A 19,031-nucleotide genomic window follows, 5' to 3' on the forward strand; every position below is an offset into this window, starting at 1 on the left:
AACAAGAAAAGACTCGGGCCATGGCGACGAACGGAAGACGAGATGCCGAAACCGAGGAGTCCAGCCACACCAGGACACAGAAGAAAATGTGGACGGACCAAACAGCTAAAAATATGAGGGACGGAACCTATAAGGAGATAAAGGAGAATTAAAAGGCATAAAATCAATAAAGAAATAACGGAAAGAAACATGTCAAACAACATTAAAAGATACAAGAACTAATAAATATGACAAATATAAACATGTTGACCTAAAGAACAAACAGAGAAACCGAACAGAGGAGAAATAAAAGCATAAATGTATGCAGCTCATATATTAACTGATGACAACCATGAGAATCTTGAGAATATGGACAGAGTACATCATCCCGTAGGAGGATTAGAAGTATCCATATTGGCCGAGGAGTAAGAGTCAATAAACTTCTTGAGTTCTGCAGGATCCTCAAAGGACAAGGTGCGATTTTGCTAAGTCACTTTAAAGGTGCACAGATGAAAAAGGCCATAGCGGGCACCCATCGAACGGAGAGAAGGACGAAGGCTGAGAATCTCTTTTCGCCTGGCTGCTGTGACATTGGAAACCTCTTGAGAAAGAAAGACTCTCTGACCTAGCCAAGAAATTTGACGTTTGGCTCTAGCTGCAGAAAGGACAGAAAGTAGGTCTGTGAATTGCAAGAAGAGGATAATGACCCCTCGAGGTCTGACTTAGGGTGAAGAAAGTGATGGACGTGGGCCAAGTCTATGAGCTCTCCGAATGTTCAGTGACGTTGAAGTAGGCATCTAAAGTAGCTTAGGTAAAAAAGAAAAGAAAAAGGTGACCGGGTCATCTCCCTCCAAAGCTTCCGGCAATCCATAAATGCGAAATTTATTCCTTCTGTTTCGATTTTCCAAATCCTCTGTGTCGTTGGAGATTGCGGACTTCCTGTTCAAGAGAAGTGAGTCTTTGAGAGTCATCTTGAACCAACGAGAGTTGATCTTCCATAACAGACACTCTGTTTTCCATCGAAGACCACTTCTCTTCCAAGAGTTGCATCTTACTAGTTGTCTCTTCCATGAACGGGCATAAGGCGCAAATTTCCTCCAGTACTGATTCCAAAGAGATAGTAGGAGACAACTTTTCTGGAGATGGAGGATCCTGTTTCAGCAGTTTATAAGTGGAAGTAGGTGTAGAAGATTCATGAGACGATTGCGTAGGTTGGGAACGAGCAGAAGATACTCCAGCCATATCAGCAGTGGAAGAGGGAGGAGCAAGTGCAGAATTAAGAGTGCGAGGGTGATGTTGTGGAAGCCGCCTTGGAGACAAAAACAAACTGAGGTTTACGTAATTTGCCCATATGAGGGTGACAAAGCAGTGATAGAAACTTTGTGTTAACTGTGAAACGTCACAAGGGGGAGTAGCAGTCCATTGCAAACCAAGGTGATGACTTCAAGTAAAAATAAGCTGAGATTATAATGACATCAAGGAAAAGGCATCAAATGGTACAAGTTAACAGCGTCCGGTGAAGCAAGTGACACCAGGAAGCAAATCAGTGAAGGAGATGCTATCCACTGAAAGACAGAAACAATCAAACATGCGTCCAAAAGATGGCCAGTAGAGTCGAGTGACAAACAATATGCTGAGGCAGATGCAATATCCAAAGGGTCACATGAACAAGTCACTCAGAAAACAAAATGAGCTTACTTAAGCAGCCAGTGCCTTGGAAAAACAGCATGCAGCAGCTGTCAGCACATTTACAGAATACTGGCACGTAGAGGAGAGCAGGTGCAAAGGTGTTTCACTTGGGACTGAGGAGAGACGATGGCGTGCTGCACAAAATGGCAGTCGTGTGAGGAGAAACTTCGGCGCCAGGAATGAAATGAAGCGCAGCGCGCTTTAAGTAAAAAAAAACCACACCCGGTAGGCAGCATATTCCGATTCAAAACGCGATGTTGTCCGCGGAAGGAAGGTGCGGGAAAACGCACTTGCGATGTGTTCTGCTCCCCGGCACGGCGGAGCCTGAAACTCAGGCGGCCATCCTGCGCGGCGTCGAGACCACGCCCCCCTGTATTCTGACATTCCTAATTGACCAAATTGTGTGATTCTGCACATCAGCTCTTTGCTCTGCCAAAATTGGGAGTCCTTATATTCCAGCTATGGAAAAGTGCCTTGCCAACCTGTGAAGGAGAAAGACCGTTGGCTAAGCGGTGACTGACCTCCCCCACTTCCAGAGCGCCAACTTTGTCTGACTGTTGCCTTAGTTAATGGATCACAGATTTTTGAGGTGACCACTAAAATGACCCTGACATCCTTTCAATAGTGTGTCACCCCACATACCTTTCATGGGAATCTGCATCATGCTGCAGGGATAGACTCCTGATGATTCATTTTCCAGAGTCCCTTACACTAGCTAAATCCAAAAATATAAGATTTTCAAATAACCTGGGAAAAGCTATTTCCTCTTTAGCAACTCCACCCCCTGTGCTCCAGTTCAGCCCAATCTATTCTAGGGCTGGGGCCAAGTCAGTTCTTCTCTGCAGTCTCCTCTGCTGGGCATCTTCTTTCGTCCTTTTTCGTAGGTTGGGGGAATCTGCCTTCTGGGTTCAGGGCTGCCCCCTAAATACCGTATTTGGGGAGCGTTTTAGGGGTCTCGAAGTCAGTAGCCAATGGGTTACTGGCCTTAGGGTGACTGCACCCTTGGTGTGCTCACCCCACGTGAGGGACGGGGCACAGTCCCTAATAATGATTGGACAGTGCCTGCCATCTGCAAGATGGCGGGCACTGAAGAGTGGGCTTCACCTCGCCTCCCCCACCTGAGGGGCGGGGTTGGCAGAGGTGGGCACACCTTCTGGGCTGTTCTAATTTTTCCCGCCTGTCTTCCTGCCGAAAAGGGAGTGAGACAAGAAGGGGACCTGTTCCTGATAGCAGGAGAGGCTGGGGGTCATGTTACAAAGGGGGCAAGGACTTTGAAGCTCCCCTGCCACATACGGCTCTTCCTGACCTGGGGTAAGTGTGACCCCCTCCGCCCAGGAAATGCTTTGTTTCTGGGCCCAAGGTTGAAGGTTCCCACCCAGGAGTCCAGAAACATGTCTTGTGGTGGCTGGCTGGTGTTTACCAGTGGGGGAACCCACCAGAGGCTGGCCGCTTTTCTGGGGACATCTCTAAGATGCCCTCCGAGTGCATGGTATAATAAATCCCATACTGGCATCAGTGTGGGTTTATTATACTGAGAAGCTTGCTACCAAACTTCCCAGAATTAAGTAAAGCCATTATGGTGCTGTGGAGTGACCATATACTCTTTATGGCTTTCCTGCACTTATAATGTCGAAGAATGGACTTTGACACTATAGAGGTACAGTGCTCATGCAACTATACCCTCACCAGTGGTATAGTGTACCCAGCTAGAGGGGTTTCTTACCTATACCATAGGAAGTGGGTTGCAGGCATTGCACACAGGTGTGTGTGTGCAATGTCAGCTCTTCACTTTTCTCTGCAACAAAACTCGCAGCCTGCAATGGCAGGTGTGTGCGTCTAAGGTACAGGACCTCTAAGGGTGACACAATATGTACTGCAGGCCTTAGAAACCTCCCCTAGTCACCGTGCCCTTGGTACCTTTTACAAGGGACTTGCATGTGGCCAGAGAGGTGACAATTGGCGGTACAAAGGTACAGTTTGGAAAAGAACACAGACCCTGGGAACCTGATTGCCACGGACCCAGGGCACATAAAGTCATAGTGCATCAGAAATCTGGCAAATGAGGGGGGGGGGGTCCTGCAATAGAAATTCACTTTCCTACACATGGTTAGTTGCTGCTACCATAGCCACAGAAATGGCGAAAGGCAGAATGTGGCTGGCGTGGGTCCATGGTGAGACCCAGCAACCGGGCTGTGGTCTGGCAGTCTTTAAAGCGCTTCAGAACAGGCTGCCTTATCACCAGAGGTCTGTGCCATCGAAGGGCATGTCCATAAGTGATGCCTGGACGTCCCCTGAAAAGCTAGTAGATCTCGGCCAGGCGTGGCATCTGAATGCAGCTGACGACGCAATCACTCTGCCTAGCAAGTCTGTCTTATCCAGTCAGCAGCAAATTGTGAGCTGTGCAGCATTCCTGCCATTGGCAGTAGCCTGAGTCCGTATGGCTCGGGCGTCCTCTGAGACCATGGGCAGCACTTTTGATCTGAATCCCAAACTATGGGGGGTGTATTGACCCGAGAGGTATGTAATATTTACCAAAGGCAATGCAACACTAGTGTAGGACAACATCCTCTTGCCAAAGGTTTCCAACCTCTTGGATTTCTTGTCCGGTGGTGTTGTACGAAGCGTACCAGGATTAACTTATGAGATGGAGTCCTGAACAACCAGATTATCCAGGGTGGGGTGCTGGGTGAGGAAAGCTGGGTCCCCCGAAGCAGGGCGATTGCGGCAGGCAGTTGTCCTGCTCATAGTATCCCCTGTGCATGGCTTGAGCCATGCCTCAATTAGGACATCTGTGGCGGCTTCATTAAACGGAAGAAGAGGTTCTGTAGGGGCGACACTGAGCTTAAGCACCTTTGTCAAAAATCTTGTCTTGACTATCACTGAGGGCAGCTTAAGTTCCAGGACCTTAGCTGCCCTCTTCACCACCATGGCAAATGAAGCCCTTTCCTCCATAGCCACACTAAGAGGAGAGACTGGGCCAGTATCTGGAGAGGTGTCCAGTTCCTCATTCCACTTCTCCTGGGGCTCTTCTAAGGGGTTCTGGTAGCCATAAGGACCCTCAGATCCCTCCCAATCATACTCCTCACAGGGCTTGTCAAAAAAAGTTAACCACGGCTCTGACTTAGCAGGTCGAGTTCTGGCAGTGCCGGCGTTTAGGTCAGGCAATGCTGATCCGGCTATGTATCTGATGATGGGGTCGACGTCTGTGGCGCTGGGTAAGTCTATGGGTACTCCTGGCTTCTTACTGACCTTGAAACAAATTGTATGTGCCAAGTTTTGTGAAACTGTGAAACAATATAAAAAGAGACCGTTTCATCATGCAAGAGACATTAAGTATAAGTGAGAATGCAGTAACATTTTCATGTGCAGTAAAATATAGAGAGAAACACATATCAAATGCCTACTTGCTAAGAAAGCAGCATGTTTGCTGCAGATGAGGGCACGTGATGCACTCCAGCCATTCTGACCCGAAACTTCTTTGACACTGATCGAGTCCATCTTCTTGTTAGCTACTTTGTTTCTTTTTTGTCTTTAAAGCGATCTATTAATTGAGTACACAAATGAATAGAGGATATCCAGTGTAACAGCGTAATGAACAGTGCCCGCTCTAATGCGGAAATCACACATTATTTGAAAATACTAGTTTTTTCAAGCTTGGAGCTACACCTCATGCTTAAATGGCTGCATCAGAGGAACGCCCCCTTGGACATTTTAGAGGGGATCTGTCTCAATCCTACTCTCTCACTCTCCCTTAAGGTTCTTGAAAAATCAGGCTGATTGGGCAGTGCACCTGTCCTATAAGCCAAGTCCTCACTCCCTCGCTAAAAGCACTAGAAAATATGCGGCTAGATCCCAAGCCACATACATCTCATATATCTTCAAGCAAGAAGCGTCCTGTCAAGCTCAGGCAGGCCCAACTGCAGTACACCTATTGGCTGATACGCTCACCCTTGTAAATGAAGTTCTAGAATGCTAGCACTTTCAACTCCCAAAGAATTAAATAAAAGTTGCTAAAGATATAGTTTGTAAATCCCTTACTTAACTTTGGAAACTGAAGCAAAAGAAAGCATATTTTTACAGTCTTGGGTCAGATGGGTCATTTAAACGCATGTACAGTTATTTTAAATGTATAATTAGACATTTGCTTTTATTCTGGTAGTTGTCTTTTGAGTGACTGATTCATAAATCAGTGTTTTCTCCTTTTTCATTGAGGTAAATGTAGTTCATTAATTTCTGATGAAATGCAAAGCAAATATACTTCATGTTAACGCTAAACACGATCAAGCTCAAAAGTATGTATCATTCAGTTTCTAAGAGCTTGTCTTTAAATGTATGAATTTTAATATTGAACTATAGTGTATGCTTAGCATGTTAGTGAATAAGGCTTCATTTACAGTGATCTTTCAAAGGGCAGCAGTTTGTAAGATGCTTGCAGTTTTCATTGAACTATGGATTCTGCTTTGTCATTAATGTTTTTTGGGCTGCAGGTGTATGGTGGACGATCTCGAACAACATCTGAATCATCCACGCACTCCATGGGGTCAGGAAGGCGCAATTCAGCTTCAAAACAGCCATCTCCACCCCCCATTCCTGAACGTGACACAAGCCAAAAGCAAGGGACTGGCAAAGGTTCCAAAGTAGAATCGTCTTCTCAAAGGGTAAGCCCCCCCCCCCCCCCGTAATTTTGTATGAACCCTTTACATGAATATCTTTAAATATTTCCCTTCATAACAAAAATGTAATATATTTTTTAGCGGCTAATTGGCAAATTTCTTTTAGTATTGTTTTAGGTCAACACATTTCCATTTTATGCACAATGCCTAACAACTATGTAAGTGTTTTTATTCCCCTCATAGGATCAATGTAAGGAAATGCCTCTTTTTGTATGGTCAGCCCCAGGTGTTTTTGACTGATGCAGTTGGTGTTTCGAATCTGAGAGTGCACTGAGGCCATGCTAATCAGACTGCACTGCCATTGCCCTGACCCTAAAGTGTATGTCGAATTGGCCGTACCCAATAGAAACGGCCAACTTACCTGAAAATCCCTAGCATATGGTAAGCTGGTACCGAGGCATGTAAGTTAAAGGGGTACCCCACGGCTCGCAGCACTGGTTGTGCCACCCTAGAGGTCCCCCAAGTAAAATAAGCCCCCCCCCAGTCTGCCACTGCAGACCCGCAGAGCAGTTGTGCACTGCTAGCCTGAGTTAGCCATTGAAAGTAATGGAAAAGCCACTTTTTCCAGTGTAAATCTGTGTAAGTCACCTCTCTGGCAGACCTCCTGAGTCCTAAGGCAGGGTGTAACATATGACATGGGCAGGACATATAGTTTACATATCCTGACAGTAAACAGCAAAAAAACTCGGTTTACCAGCTGTGCTAACTTCTGAACGGTGTGACCAAAGTGATCACTCCAAGTAATCAAATAACTTGTTACATTGATTCGGACTTGTATCTCAAGTCAAAATTAATATAACTTGTTGCAGTGTCCAGCTTTTAAACTCATGTGCCTCCCCTGGCACACCTGGAGCCTGTTCCACAAGACAGCTTTCTGCCATCCTGGAGGGACGTACCAACAACTCTCAGGATGGAGAACAATGATTGCAGGCCGTCACTTGGGTGTTATCCCCAAAAGGCAGGCTTCAAAGAAGAATCCGCCTTTGAAGGGCAGATGGGTTACACTAGGGAGGAGGGCTGCCCCATTGTTTAAGCAGAAAGGCTGGCATGGGGAAGAGGAGAGGGAAAACCAGTTGCCAAACCGGTTTCCCCAGGGACTGTAGCCCTGAGGTAGCCACATCCCAGGAATGAATTGGGGAGGTCGGAACGCCTAGAGAGGGGTCTTGCCATCTTGGCATTGGGCAGAATGGTGCAACCTGGGCTTGCCAGATGCCACACTTCTCAGGCAGTGGTCACTAGGTGGGAGGGAATCCAGTAGCCATTGACTACTAACCGCATCCTGCCTTGAGGGCATTTTCCGAACATTAAAGGGGGCACCCCTGACACCCAGACCTCAGATCTAAACTGGCCTGGAAGAAGGACTGCCCTGCTGCACCGAGGGAGCAGCAAAGAGGCTGCACCATCAAAGACTGCATCCGGTGACGAGCGAAGAGAGGGTCTGTGCCTGCCATGTCCTGCTCAAGTAATAGCTGTCTCCAGAGCCCACTCAAGCCAAAAGACTCCAAGGGCCAGCTGACTGGTCTCCTGTTTGCATCGCAGGGACACAACTGCCGAAGAAGCGTGCTGGGGTAAGTTGGTAGCCCAAAGTCTTCAAGCGCAGCACCAAGGACCGACAAACAGAGTTGCACCTGAGTTCGCTGAGCCCGGAAGTGCTGTCAACGGGCTGTTGGGACACTCACAAGGCGAGTTATTGACCCAGGAATGATTGGTCTATGGTGTCGACAGCAGGCGACTGGCAGTCCAGTGGCTACTGCACTTCGGCCAAACCCGAGAGGACCTTGTGGGACGTCGACCCTGCAACCAGGACACCCTCACCATCTTCGTGGACCGAGGAATCCCTGTAGGAAGACCACCATCGACTGCCTCACAGCCACAGCATGCTTGGAACATCTTCAGCATCCTTCATCCCTTGCATCAGGACCACTCCATAGGAATCTATTGCAACATGAATAAAGTGCCTGGAACTGCTTAAAGACTGATTCTTCTGTGGAGGTAACTGTTTCCAACGACCTTGCTTGTCTCCCTGACCAACTCCCTACCGGAATTGGTCGTCCCAAGTACTTCTACCCGACCGCTTTGACGGTTACCCAAGTTTTCCTTGACAAGGTATCCCATGTGTCAAATTTGTTGGATTTGCCCAGGCTTGTTTGCAGTTGAATGAAAATGCTTTGATGTATTATTATTGGTAAAATTCATATTTCCGGAACCCTCCGGTGGATCTTACTCCTTCTTGTGTCTATATTCTTAGAAAAAGACAGTCTGTTTTTATAAATTGGTGTCGGATTTCTTGACTGTCGCATTGATTTTTTCATTCAATTGTTTAAATGCTTTACACTACTTCCTATGTGTAAGACTTGCTGTTCAGTGCCACAGCTATCCCAATTGAGCTGAGGGTTTGACAGGCGAAACCTACTTGGTTGGTAAGTGGTGTACACTTTGAGGTAGCAAAATCACACCATATATTACACCCCATTTCCTATTATGGTTTCTGAATCTTAATAATTTGGACCGTTGTTTTATGAAGTTTAACAACTTCCTTGTCCATGTCACTTAAAGTGCACCATTTTAATAGATCAGCCCATTATTACCAAAGAGCACTGTTTATAAATGATTAAGCATGTGACTGCAATGAGCACCCATTTGCAGATGTAGATGTTTGTATGTGTTACATAAAAACAAATTCTTGGCCTAATGTTAAGGCAATTTAATGTGGACTGGAGAAAGAGAAAATGTGTTCTCTGTTGGGAAAGGTTGCATGTGTATAGAGGAGTGCCCAGAGTAAGGTAGCCTGGTCCATGATGGAGATACTTTAAAGGACCCCCTCTGATGTGCATGTTGCAGCAGAACTTCTGCTATTGGTTGGATGAATGTTTTTACATTTTTGACCGGTTTGGAAATTATTAAGGAATTTTATAGACTATAGCAGGTTGTATTGCTGAGCTTTTGTTAATACACCATTTGTATTTTTACATTGTCCAACATAAATTTTAAGCATGTGAAATAATACCATTCTTAGACAAGAAACCTATCCAACTTTCTGAATGAGCAGAAGACCTTGACACAATACATGAAATTAAATGAGGTTTCAGCAGCCCTGCTCAGCAGAGGTTTGGGTCTTTATCAGGTCTCTTCACCAGTCAAACAGTGCAAAATGTCCTTGGCTTTTCAAAGCTACTTAGTTTCTTAGCACTTGAAAGACGTATCTGGCCTCTCTCAATATGTGATAGGTTATTTATTGACATCATACTTTGTCAATGCCAAACATCCAGAAAACTGCTTTGCAGCACTCATGGAGATCCTAACAACACCTTTTCGTCCAAGCTACCTAATAGACGTAGAAAAGCCAAATGGGGGAAGCGCACATTTGGAAATTATTTTTGTTTAAATGTTGCTGCAAAACTGAAGATGGCCTAGAGATTTAGTTTTACTCAGAGCGTTAATTGACAGTGCAGAAATAGATTGTTTTTGACTAGGAAATGTCTGACCTGTCACACTTCAAGTATATAAACCCTTAAAATGTCTCAACCATAAGTGAACGGTCATTGTGAATGGTATTTTCCTACATTGTGGGCATTGCAGAATCTATTAAGAATAGACACTTTCACCATAAAACTCAAAATCATGAAATTAGGACCAGAGTCCATGACCGTGGGTTCTGATGTTAGATTCAAAATAAATTAAATCCTCCCTCCAACAAGAAGTGTGAATAGTCTATGGTAAGTATTGGACAAAGGGTGGGGGTTCCCTAAATAGGGATTCCATTAAAAACCTTTAATAGTACTCATTTACGACGGGCAGGACAAAGCTGGACCTTTTGCTTTATCCCTGATCCACCTGGTTCAAAACCATAGTAATTCATGACTACAATATCAATTTTACAATTGTGTACTCCAGTCTTTCTCCATGGTTAGGGACTTTCTGACTGGAGTGCCATATGGCCCCATCATTTTCGAACATCTTGCCTTTTTTCCTCTTTTTTTTTCTGGTGGTGCATTATTTTGAGTACTGTTTTTGAGTCGTTGTGTTTTCTGTTCGATTAACTGGCATTGGTTTTCTTTTTCATGGCTGCTCTTTAGTCTTCAAAGTATTGTAGTATGCACTGTAAAGAAAGCATTTATGCTTTGTTTGCTGGGACAATATAGCTTGCACATTCTGAGAAAAGGCAGCTGACTTGACAAGTTGTGCTTAGCCATGATTTGTGATGACATGCCATTTTGTGCATCATGCTGATCAGATTCAGTATTGCATGTTAGCAGTATAGAACAATAAGAAAAATCTGGAGCTAAATGAAAGTTTTGTAAGAACAGAATAGGTTCTGTTCTCAAATGCTGTGGTATGGTATGTGATCTAGCAATCATTTGTTAAACAGAAATAAATTTGTTCCCAAGTGGTCACCTAGGATGCCAGGGCACTTACTGAATCTGATTATTGAAGTGGGGAGTAGCCCACGACCAACAACACAGCAACTTAAAAAGAGAGAATCATCCTTATACCTTGCATTATGGCGCACTGACAGGGGGGGGGGGGTGTAAATGCATATAGGAGTGCTGATGGGTAAGGAATATCTGGATGGCAGCGACTTATATCATATACCACATTGATTTCTGGAAGTCGGATATGTCCCTCGGAATGATGGTAATTAACGGAAGGTAATTGTACCTGAAAAACGCAATAAAAATTGTTTTTGCACAAAAAAAAAATAGGATGCCAGGGCACATCTGGTTTCTCTGATCAGTGCTTCCTTAGTTTGGTTGGGGTGTGATTTTAGGTGTTCATAATCATGAGTACATTTTTACCATCTCTCTATTGAATGGTTATAGTAACAGTATATGTATCCTTTATTTAATGTCTCCAACTACTAGCTAATTCTTGCAAGAGAAATAAGAAAAAAATTAGATGAAAAATTCCTAAGGTTTTAATTTTATTTTAATTTTATTTTCACTTTCAATTGTTTTTAGAGTGGTAGAAGTTGGTTTCCACTGAAAATTGGCTGGCTGATGGGGAAAGGAAAAAATGAAGCTCACTTGCCAGATGACACGAACAGATCTGTAAGTGGCACAAATGGAGGGGCGTGGTTACGCCACAGCCAAGATAGCTGCATAACACAGAGCCTGTAATCCTCTATATAAGCATGGTATCAGGACCCTTCGTGGAGGCATAACTGAGGAAGTGTGATTGGTCACAGGGTACTGACAGTTGATGGGGTGGTAAAGCTACATTGATCGCCGAGGCCTGTTAATTGTGCTGAGGACAGACCGCGGCCCCACTGGTGGAGGGGAGCCTCGAAGGCCTGGCCACATCCGGGGCAGCTGGTGTATCTGTGGCTTACCTCATCTCTTGTCAGCCCCTTCCTTGGCGAGAGTGCCTACAGCCAGGCCCAAAGATTCACCTGGTGCCTGGTGTGATTTGATTACCCTGAGACCTAGGGACCTGCACATACAAACATATACTACCTGTGGCCCACCCTGACTGTAAATTATACCTGGGACCAGAATAGCTGACACCTGCAGAGTGGTGGCTTTGAATCCTCTCCTCCCCAAATCCCTACCGTCCTCCACCCACCAACTCCAGTACTACTGAACACCCTCTCCTCCTGGGCTGGTAGCACACCAATTCCTCTGGGTTCCTGTGGAAGGGCTTTGTTAGCTCTGGGAATGTGCAACCACGGGGCTGGGGAATGAGTAGAAGCAACAAAGGTTTGGGCATTAGGCCCATCTGGTGAAGTTCCTGACTGGGTTCCCCGTATGAGACTGGTCGTGAAGCTATGACAGGCTAGTGGAGGAGCCAGTTCACATGGAAAACTGAAGGTGCACAGCACATGGAAGAAGCTCCTCTCTATCGTACTATTCGAGGTGGCTATTACAAACCTATAATACACTGGCTGAGAAGCGAAAGAGTGCAGCGGAGTCATGCAGCCACTCTGCAGGAACAATGACTAGCCGTCTGCTGGTACCTGTGTTGAGCGATTGAAAGCCTGTGCGGTAGATTTGAGCCCCCATCCCCTTTTCGAGAGATTGCTCTGGGGGTAGGTGCACCAACCTGGCCTGTGAATATTGAGCAATGTGCTAAAAAACCATTGTGATTGCCTTTATGGGTAAAGGCAATCAGAGTCTGACCAAATTAGTCTCTGAACAGCGAAAACAGCAGAGGCGCGCAGCAGCCTTGTTACATCCGGAGACTGGTTTGGAGGACTCTGATGCACAGGGCCCTACCGGGTATACAAGAGCAATCTTACTTGATCTCCAAGCCAGCCTCGTGTCCATTGATAGCAAAATTGATGTGATGAAATCACACCTTAATCCATCTCATTGTGAGGATAGACTGCTAGAATGTTTGGCTAGATTGAACTTAACACAGGATAGCAGACCTGGAAGACGACACAATGACTAACATCGAGAAATTACTGAAAATGGAAAAACCAGTCACCACCATAGCTGCTAAAAATGATTTACAATCCAGATCTCAGTGTAGTAACATGAGGATAGAGGGTGTCACCAAATGAACACAAATGAACCGGTCAGATGTGTTAGTGGAAAACTTCCAGGCTGATTAATTTGTCCTTTCTAGCTTCTCTGAGACTTTTCTGTTTGAGAGAACCAACCAATCGGACCTCCATCTGCGGCTCAAACCCGCCTAATCATTGCTAGGCTCCCCAATTTCAAGGAATGGGGTATAGAGAATGGCAAAGGACAAAGGACGGCTTCGACCATGGCCATTTATCCAGATTTCTCCATTGCTGTCCAGGAAGCTAGACAGAGGTTCACAGAGGTAAAGCCTTCTGCAAGAGGAGTGCATCAAATATCCAATGCTGTACCCAGCCAGATTGGCATTGATCAGGCACTGATCACCCTTTGAGAGATCCTGGAGTCCTGAGACTAGGTCAGATGATGGAGAATAACCTCTGAGACCTGCGCTGCACAGGCAATCCTGACGAGCTTCTCCAGACCAGTTTGAGATGGAAATGGGCAGTGCCTTAGTTTGGGACTCTGCTTTCTTTCATCAGCGGAACATCCTTGTGACTCGATGTGGGTGGCTCCCCGCTGATCATCAAAAGTTGTAAATAGTTCCTTTTCAGAGCACAAAGACTGGCATGCACACTATGCCACTGCAGTGTGTATAACCACTGCAATGCCTATATGGCTGGGTTAGTTGATATAATAGGAACTTTGGTACTGACTATTGGGGAGATCAGTGTGTGTTTGGGGTGTAGTTGAGAGAATGGTTGACTGTGATACAGGTCACAAGGTGTCAACAGCAATTATTTATTCGGCGTTTACAAAATATCCACAAAACACCATAGCTGTGGGACATCTGCCGTAAGGTGCACTGCTTCGATAAAACTCACATATTTAAAAATACAAATAAATACATAGTAAGATTACCTCACATCCATACATGGTCCACCCTCTGCAATTACTCGCAGCTGGGTCAAAGCCTCACTGTGGACTTGAAAAAACTAAAAACATGAAATACGGTATTCTCTGAAAGCTTTAATAAAAAAAATGTAAGCGGGACGGACTTGTCTAAAATTGACCTTTTTTAAAATAGGGATGATAGGTCTTCCTCCGTGCCTCCTAGTAACTACAAAACATTAGAGTGGAACATATCCAGTGGAGACTTGGTGTCGCAGCCAGATGGCAACAAAATCTGACTTTTATTCCGCCCACGTGGGGTAGGCAAGAAGTAGATGGAATAAATCCAAGCGGAACCTGGTCAGCAAGAAATGATTGTTAGAACTGGAAAGTGCTAGGAGGTGTGGTTCCGTAAATTGAACCGTTTTCAAAATAATAAATCTACGTACACTGGGTTTCCTTAGCTCACGATCCTCCCTATCTGCCACCCGCTGTCTAAAAAAAGGCCTCCTTAACCCAGACCAAGTCTTTCCTGCTGATTGATTCCGGGTTGCTAAAGAGATCTGCTCTTCCTAGACTTCTAAAGCCCTCCTGTATGTAATTGAGACAGGGAATAAAATGAGCATGGTCAAGGGCCATACAGTCCTTTAGGATCTCTTTATTTAGAGCGGTCCCATTACCTAACCACGTTTTGATCCATAGGGACAGGGGGCAAAAACACAAAAGGTCAGAGAGTGAGGCCATACCGAGCTCTTTATGTACTATGAAAGTTCAAGTGCCCTTGGTAACACTTAAGAGCTGTCTCAAAAAGTTATTTTCAGCTATCGGTAACTCGTTAAGAGCAATATAACCCCAGATTTTGCTACCATATACCACCAGTGCAATACACTTGTCTCTATACATCTGCAAGAGTGTCCCTGTCTGTTTTCCACCCAAACTGGAGGCAAATAAAAAAAATTGCAGCATGTGCCCATAAACCTCGCGGTCCGGACTGTGAGGACGGCGTCGTCCGCATACTGTAATACGGGCAGACCACGCTGACTCTCCTAAGGGAAGTCCACCCTTGTGTCCACTAGTACTTTCTACAGGTTGTTAATGTACAAGTTAAATAAAAACGGGGCCAATATGCATCCCTGTCGGACCCCTCTCTGGATTGGAAGCTGCCAGGTAGCCTTGAGATCTTTGGTGTAATGTACCTCCGCTTTGGTGTCCCTGTGAAGATCTTGTAAAAAGAGGACGATGTCTTTACCCACCCTCATACACAACAAAGTCTCCCATAGCTTATTTCTATTCACCCGTTCAAAAGCAGAGGACAGGTCCATAAAGGCCAGATAAATGGTACTGGGGCAGGCAACTGTGTACTTGTTAAGGATCATAAACCAATTCAGGCATTGATCCACTGTTGACCTCCCCGGGCGGAATCCATATTGGACATCTGCTAAGATGTCATTATCGTCTGGCCAGTTGGTCAGTCTGTCCAATAGATGTCCAACTACCTTGACCACAGAATCCAGCTGGGAGATTGGCCTATAACGGTGGGTGCAATCTCTGTTACCTTTTTTAAAAACTGGGACAATGATGGATATAGTGCAGGTCCCGAGAGGGTTGGCTCTGATAACTGCGTTAATAAGTGAGGTAAGGGCTGGCACCCACAGCTGCGGGTACGATATATAAAGGGCCGGGGTAATCCCATCGGGTCCTGGTGTCTTATTTCTGGACAACCCCACAATACCCTTCCTTACTTCCTCAGCTGTAGTTATCAGAGCATATTTCTCTATTCCACGGGATGCACTTGCATCTAATGGACATTGGAACATTTCCTCAAAGTGACCTACCCATTCGTCTTCTGTGAAATGTGCATCGAGAGCTTGTGCATCATCACCTGCCAAGAAAGGACTATTTATAATGCTCTAAAACTTGGAGCTATCCTTTAGGGTACTTGCCTTGGAGAGCTCGCTCCAGGCCTCCTCCCTCAACTCGGCCTTGCTAATTCTGCTTTATACAGGCCTTTACCAAATCCAGGTCCCTTGGTTTAATACCGGATTTTTCCCTCAGTTTCCTTGCAGCACGTGAGCAGTTGAGATCAAACCATGTTGGGGCCCGGTCTGGAGGCTGTAGTGATGGAGCCTTTAGGAGATCTCCTATAGTATGGGCAATGATTGAAATTCCCCCGGCTCTGCACGCAGGGTTGTGCAAATTTCTAACTCTCTATGGCACCTAGCTGATAGACACTCCTAGAAAAGATCCAGTATTATATGCGCCCACCTTAGCCTTCTGCCCCTATCCGTGGCTTGCAGTATCCCACTATCTGCCGTCAGCCGATTTTTCGCTAATAGAGGCCAGCTAATCTTAATGCACAAAAGGTTATGGTCACTGAAGGAACTTTCTTCTATAGAGAAATCTGAAATAAATGAAAGAAGGTGGGTTGAAACAAAAATAAAATCGGTAAACAAGTCACTTCCCCTCCCTGTAAAGGTGGAGATGATAGGGCCTGCAAACCAGGGTTATTGGTAGGCAACACCACCGATCTACATTGAACTGCTAAAGAAAGATAGGTTACCAACCCCCCCTTCCTGCCATTGATGGGGCAGCAGGCACAAATTAATATTTATATCCCTCTAAAAAAAAGCTGTTCATAATAGACCATGTTTCCTGTAGGCATATCACGTTGAATCCTTTTATAAATGAGCACCAGCCTGGTTCTGAGAACTTGCTTGCCAACCCGGCTATGTTCCATGATACAAATTTACAAGCTTGGTCATCCAGCAGTCCAGCTGAAGAGCCTGGAGCCATCTGAGAGCTAGAGATTGATGGCTCTGTCAGGGAGTCAATCACAAGTGTCCAGCAATTCCAATGGAGCAAAAGTATTAGAAAGGGGTATATCCTGAATTGCCATCTGCTTACCAGGCTGGACATGAACAGGAAACCTCCATTAATTCATTTCACAGGGCGTTGTCCCGATACTTGAGGATCTATAGAAGGGTCCCAGGGGGAGGGCCACAAAGGTTGAGACGGAACCACAGGGATTACTCGGGTTAGCTGCAAACAAGATTCTCTCTGCCACTTGAGGTTTGTTTAAATTGATAATAACAGGCTCCTTTGAAATGTTTTTTGGACCTCCCAACCTACGTGACTCGATGCCTCATGTTGATGAATCTCTCTGCCCTTAATCCCAGTGGAGTTCAACCAGTGCAGGCCTTTGTTCTTTAATTGATGAAATCTTCTGAAGCACCCGGGGGAAGCACTGGCATATTCCCCAACACCACTACATATGGTGTGGATTCCGGTGGAAGAGGTAATGGTAAAAGACCTCCGTCCCAGGGGAACAGCTGCCGTGGCCCCTGTGCTGGCCTCCCCTCCTCTTAATAACTCGCCCAATTTGGGCTTGTCAGGCCAGGTCAGTCTTTTAGGCTCATGTTTTTCGAGGCGAACACCGCCACCCACCCGGTGTCCCTGCTGCCGATGAGCCAGAATCCACCGGAGACGGTTGGCTTGTACTGCCAAGCACAGGTTTTATCAATGAGTACACATGCCCCCTTATTCCCGGATCTGGCCACCTGTTGCCCTCCATGCAAGAACAGGCAGATAACTCCACTGATCCACCATGTGGTTCTTTATCACCCGCTGGGTTATGTTGGCTTAGCCTGGAGAGTTCTAGCTCCATTGTAGCTAAACGTTACCTGATTGGGTCCAATTTGAGTTCCATGCTTGCCAGCAAAGAGCTCAAAAAAACCTTCCATCAGGGCTGCCATATCATCCTTGGCTAGGGCTTGCAACTTGTTGACACTATGCTGCATCCCCTCTGATCTTAAATGTTTGGCTTTGCGCCCAGTCACAGGACATTTTCTTTTGACTCCAGATCCTATCCCAGCTCTGGTGCTCCCTACTGGAATAGATGGTTGAGTGGCCAGGGACATAATAATGCCCTCACTCCGTACAGTAGAACAGGGTAGCTCCCTCCGGATGTTGTTTACCCACCATCTGATTCCTGTCTAGTAGATCAAAGTAAGGATCCTAAATCCAGCTTGGAGGCCCGAGATGAAGTAACTCTTGAGGGACTAGGAAGAAGATAATTTACAGGGGAGAGAGAAAGCCGCCGGGCTACCAATTCTATCTCTATTGAGAATCTCTGCTGCCCTTTGAAATAAAGAATCCATCGTAGTTACTGCTGGCCATGGGGTAGCTCCCTTGCGCTTCCCATGTCCTCCGCCGGGATCCCACAGCGGCTAATTATATGAACGGTATAAGCCAAATCAAAAAGTGTAACGAAAACCAGGATACCAAGTCTGGGCAAATCAATGGGACAACCGGCTGCACCGATAACAGTGAGGAAGTGATGCGATCCAAATCCAATGCATATGAAGTAATAGAGCAGCCTCCTAACTGCTTCTGCTGTGAGATGAGATCACTGCCCTGCGAGGGCCTTTTACTGATGGGTTCCCTAGGAACCCCCTCCGCCTTTAGTCTCCAGACTCTGGGAACCAACAGGGGTGGCCCAGCCTCGCCTCCTCTGGGCTCTGACAGGTGCGGATGGGTACGTCCTTGGCCCGGGTTTTGCCAGGGCACAACCCTTGCCGCGGGAGGTAAACAGTGCTTTTCAGTGCGTGGGACGGCTGCCTGCAGACTCCACCTGCTTACAATAGCATTGTGAAACACCCAGTCCCTCCTGCAGAGCTGACGCCACCGGCACCATTAGACAATAATGCGTCACCTTTGCGAGAAAAGTAATGAAATGATAGCGTAAGTACAAAGCGATAGCCTGGCATCTGGTCACATGCCCCCATTAAGTGAAGACTACCCCTGCTATCCTGCAATACCCACATCTCACCCTCAACACAGCTAGATTTGCTAGATGCTGGGGTCAACCCAGATGTCTCTCAGCCTCTAGCACATTCTCCAGAGGAGTGTGCATACTACTACCTAGTTGGCACGATTTTCGGTTGACACCGAATACAGTGGCTTGAAATGAGAGATATATATTGCGCTTCTGGGTTCACTTAATAACAGGAAGATAGCGTTGATCAACACACATCTTCCGAATGTTGACCACCCCATTTTCTTTGATACCGTCCTTACCATACTCCGTCGCACTGATGTTGAGTACATTTGGAGGGGGTTGGTTTAGTTTAGTGCTGGACATGAAATTAGACAGATACCAGAGTAGAGACTCGCACACTACACGATCTGTGGAAACGCTACAATGCCCCCCCAGTAACATGTTGCCCATAAACTACTGAATAGTAGCCCAGGAGGTTGTGCTTTGTGTATCCGACGTAAGTCCCAAACACTATCAAATTACTTCTATGTAAACATGACTTTGTCCATGTGCTGTTTGGTT

At 45.9% G+C, this 19,031-nt stretch overlaps 1 protein-coding gene across 8 annotated transcripts in view; it reads left to right on the forward strand.

The window, feature by feature from the left end:
- The window catches only part of SEC16A (SEC16 homolog A, endoplasmic reticulum export factor), a 559,433-nt gene that overhangs the window by 323,645 nt on the left and 216,757 nt on the right, over positions 1-19,031 (forward strand). For 5 of the 8 annotated variants that reach the window (XM_085612981.1, XM_085613007.1, XM_085612999.1 and 2 more), the window contains 2 exons: positions 6,156-6,326; positions 11,300-11,389. In XM_085612981.1, coding sequence (XP_085469107.1) covers positions 6,156-6,326; positions 11,300-11,389 — 261 coding nt within the window. The remainder of the gene's footprint in view (positions 1-6,155; positions 6,327-11,299; positions 11,390-19,031) is intronic. The other 3 variants (XM_085613017.1, XM_085613032.1, XM_085613041.1) reach the window with 1 other exon arrangement.

Source organism: Triturus cristatus, chromosome 1_2, assembly GCF_964204655.1.
Source record: "Triturus cristatus chromosome 1_2, aTriCri1.1, whole genome shotgun sequence".
Taxonomy (NCBI): domain Eukaryota; kingdom Metazoa; phylum Chordata; class Amphibia; order Caudata; family Salamandridae; genus Triturus; species Triturus cristatus.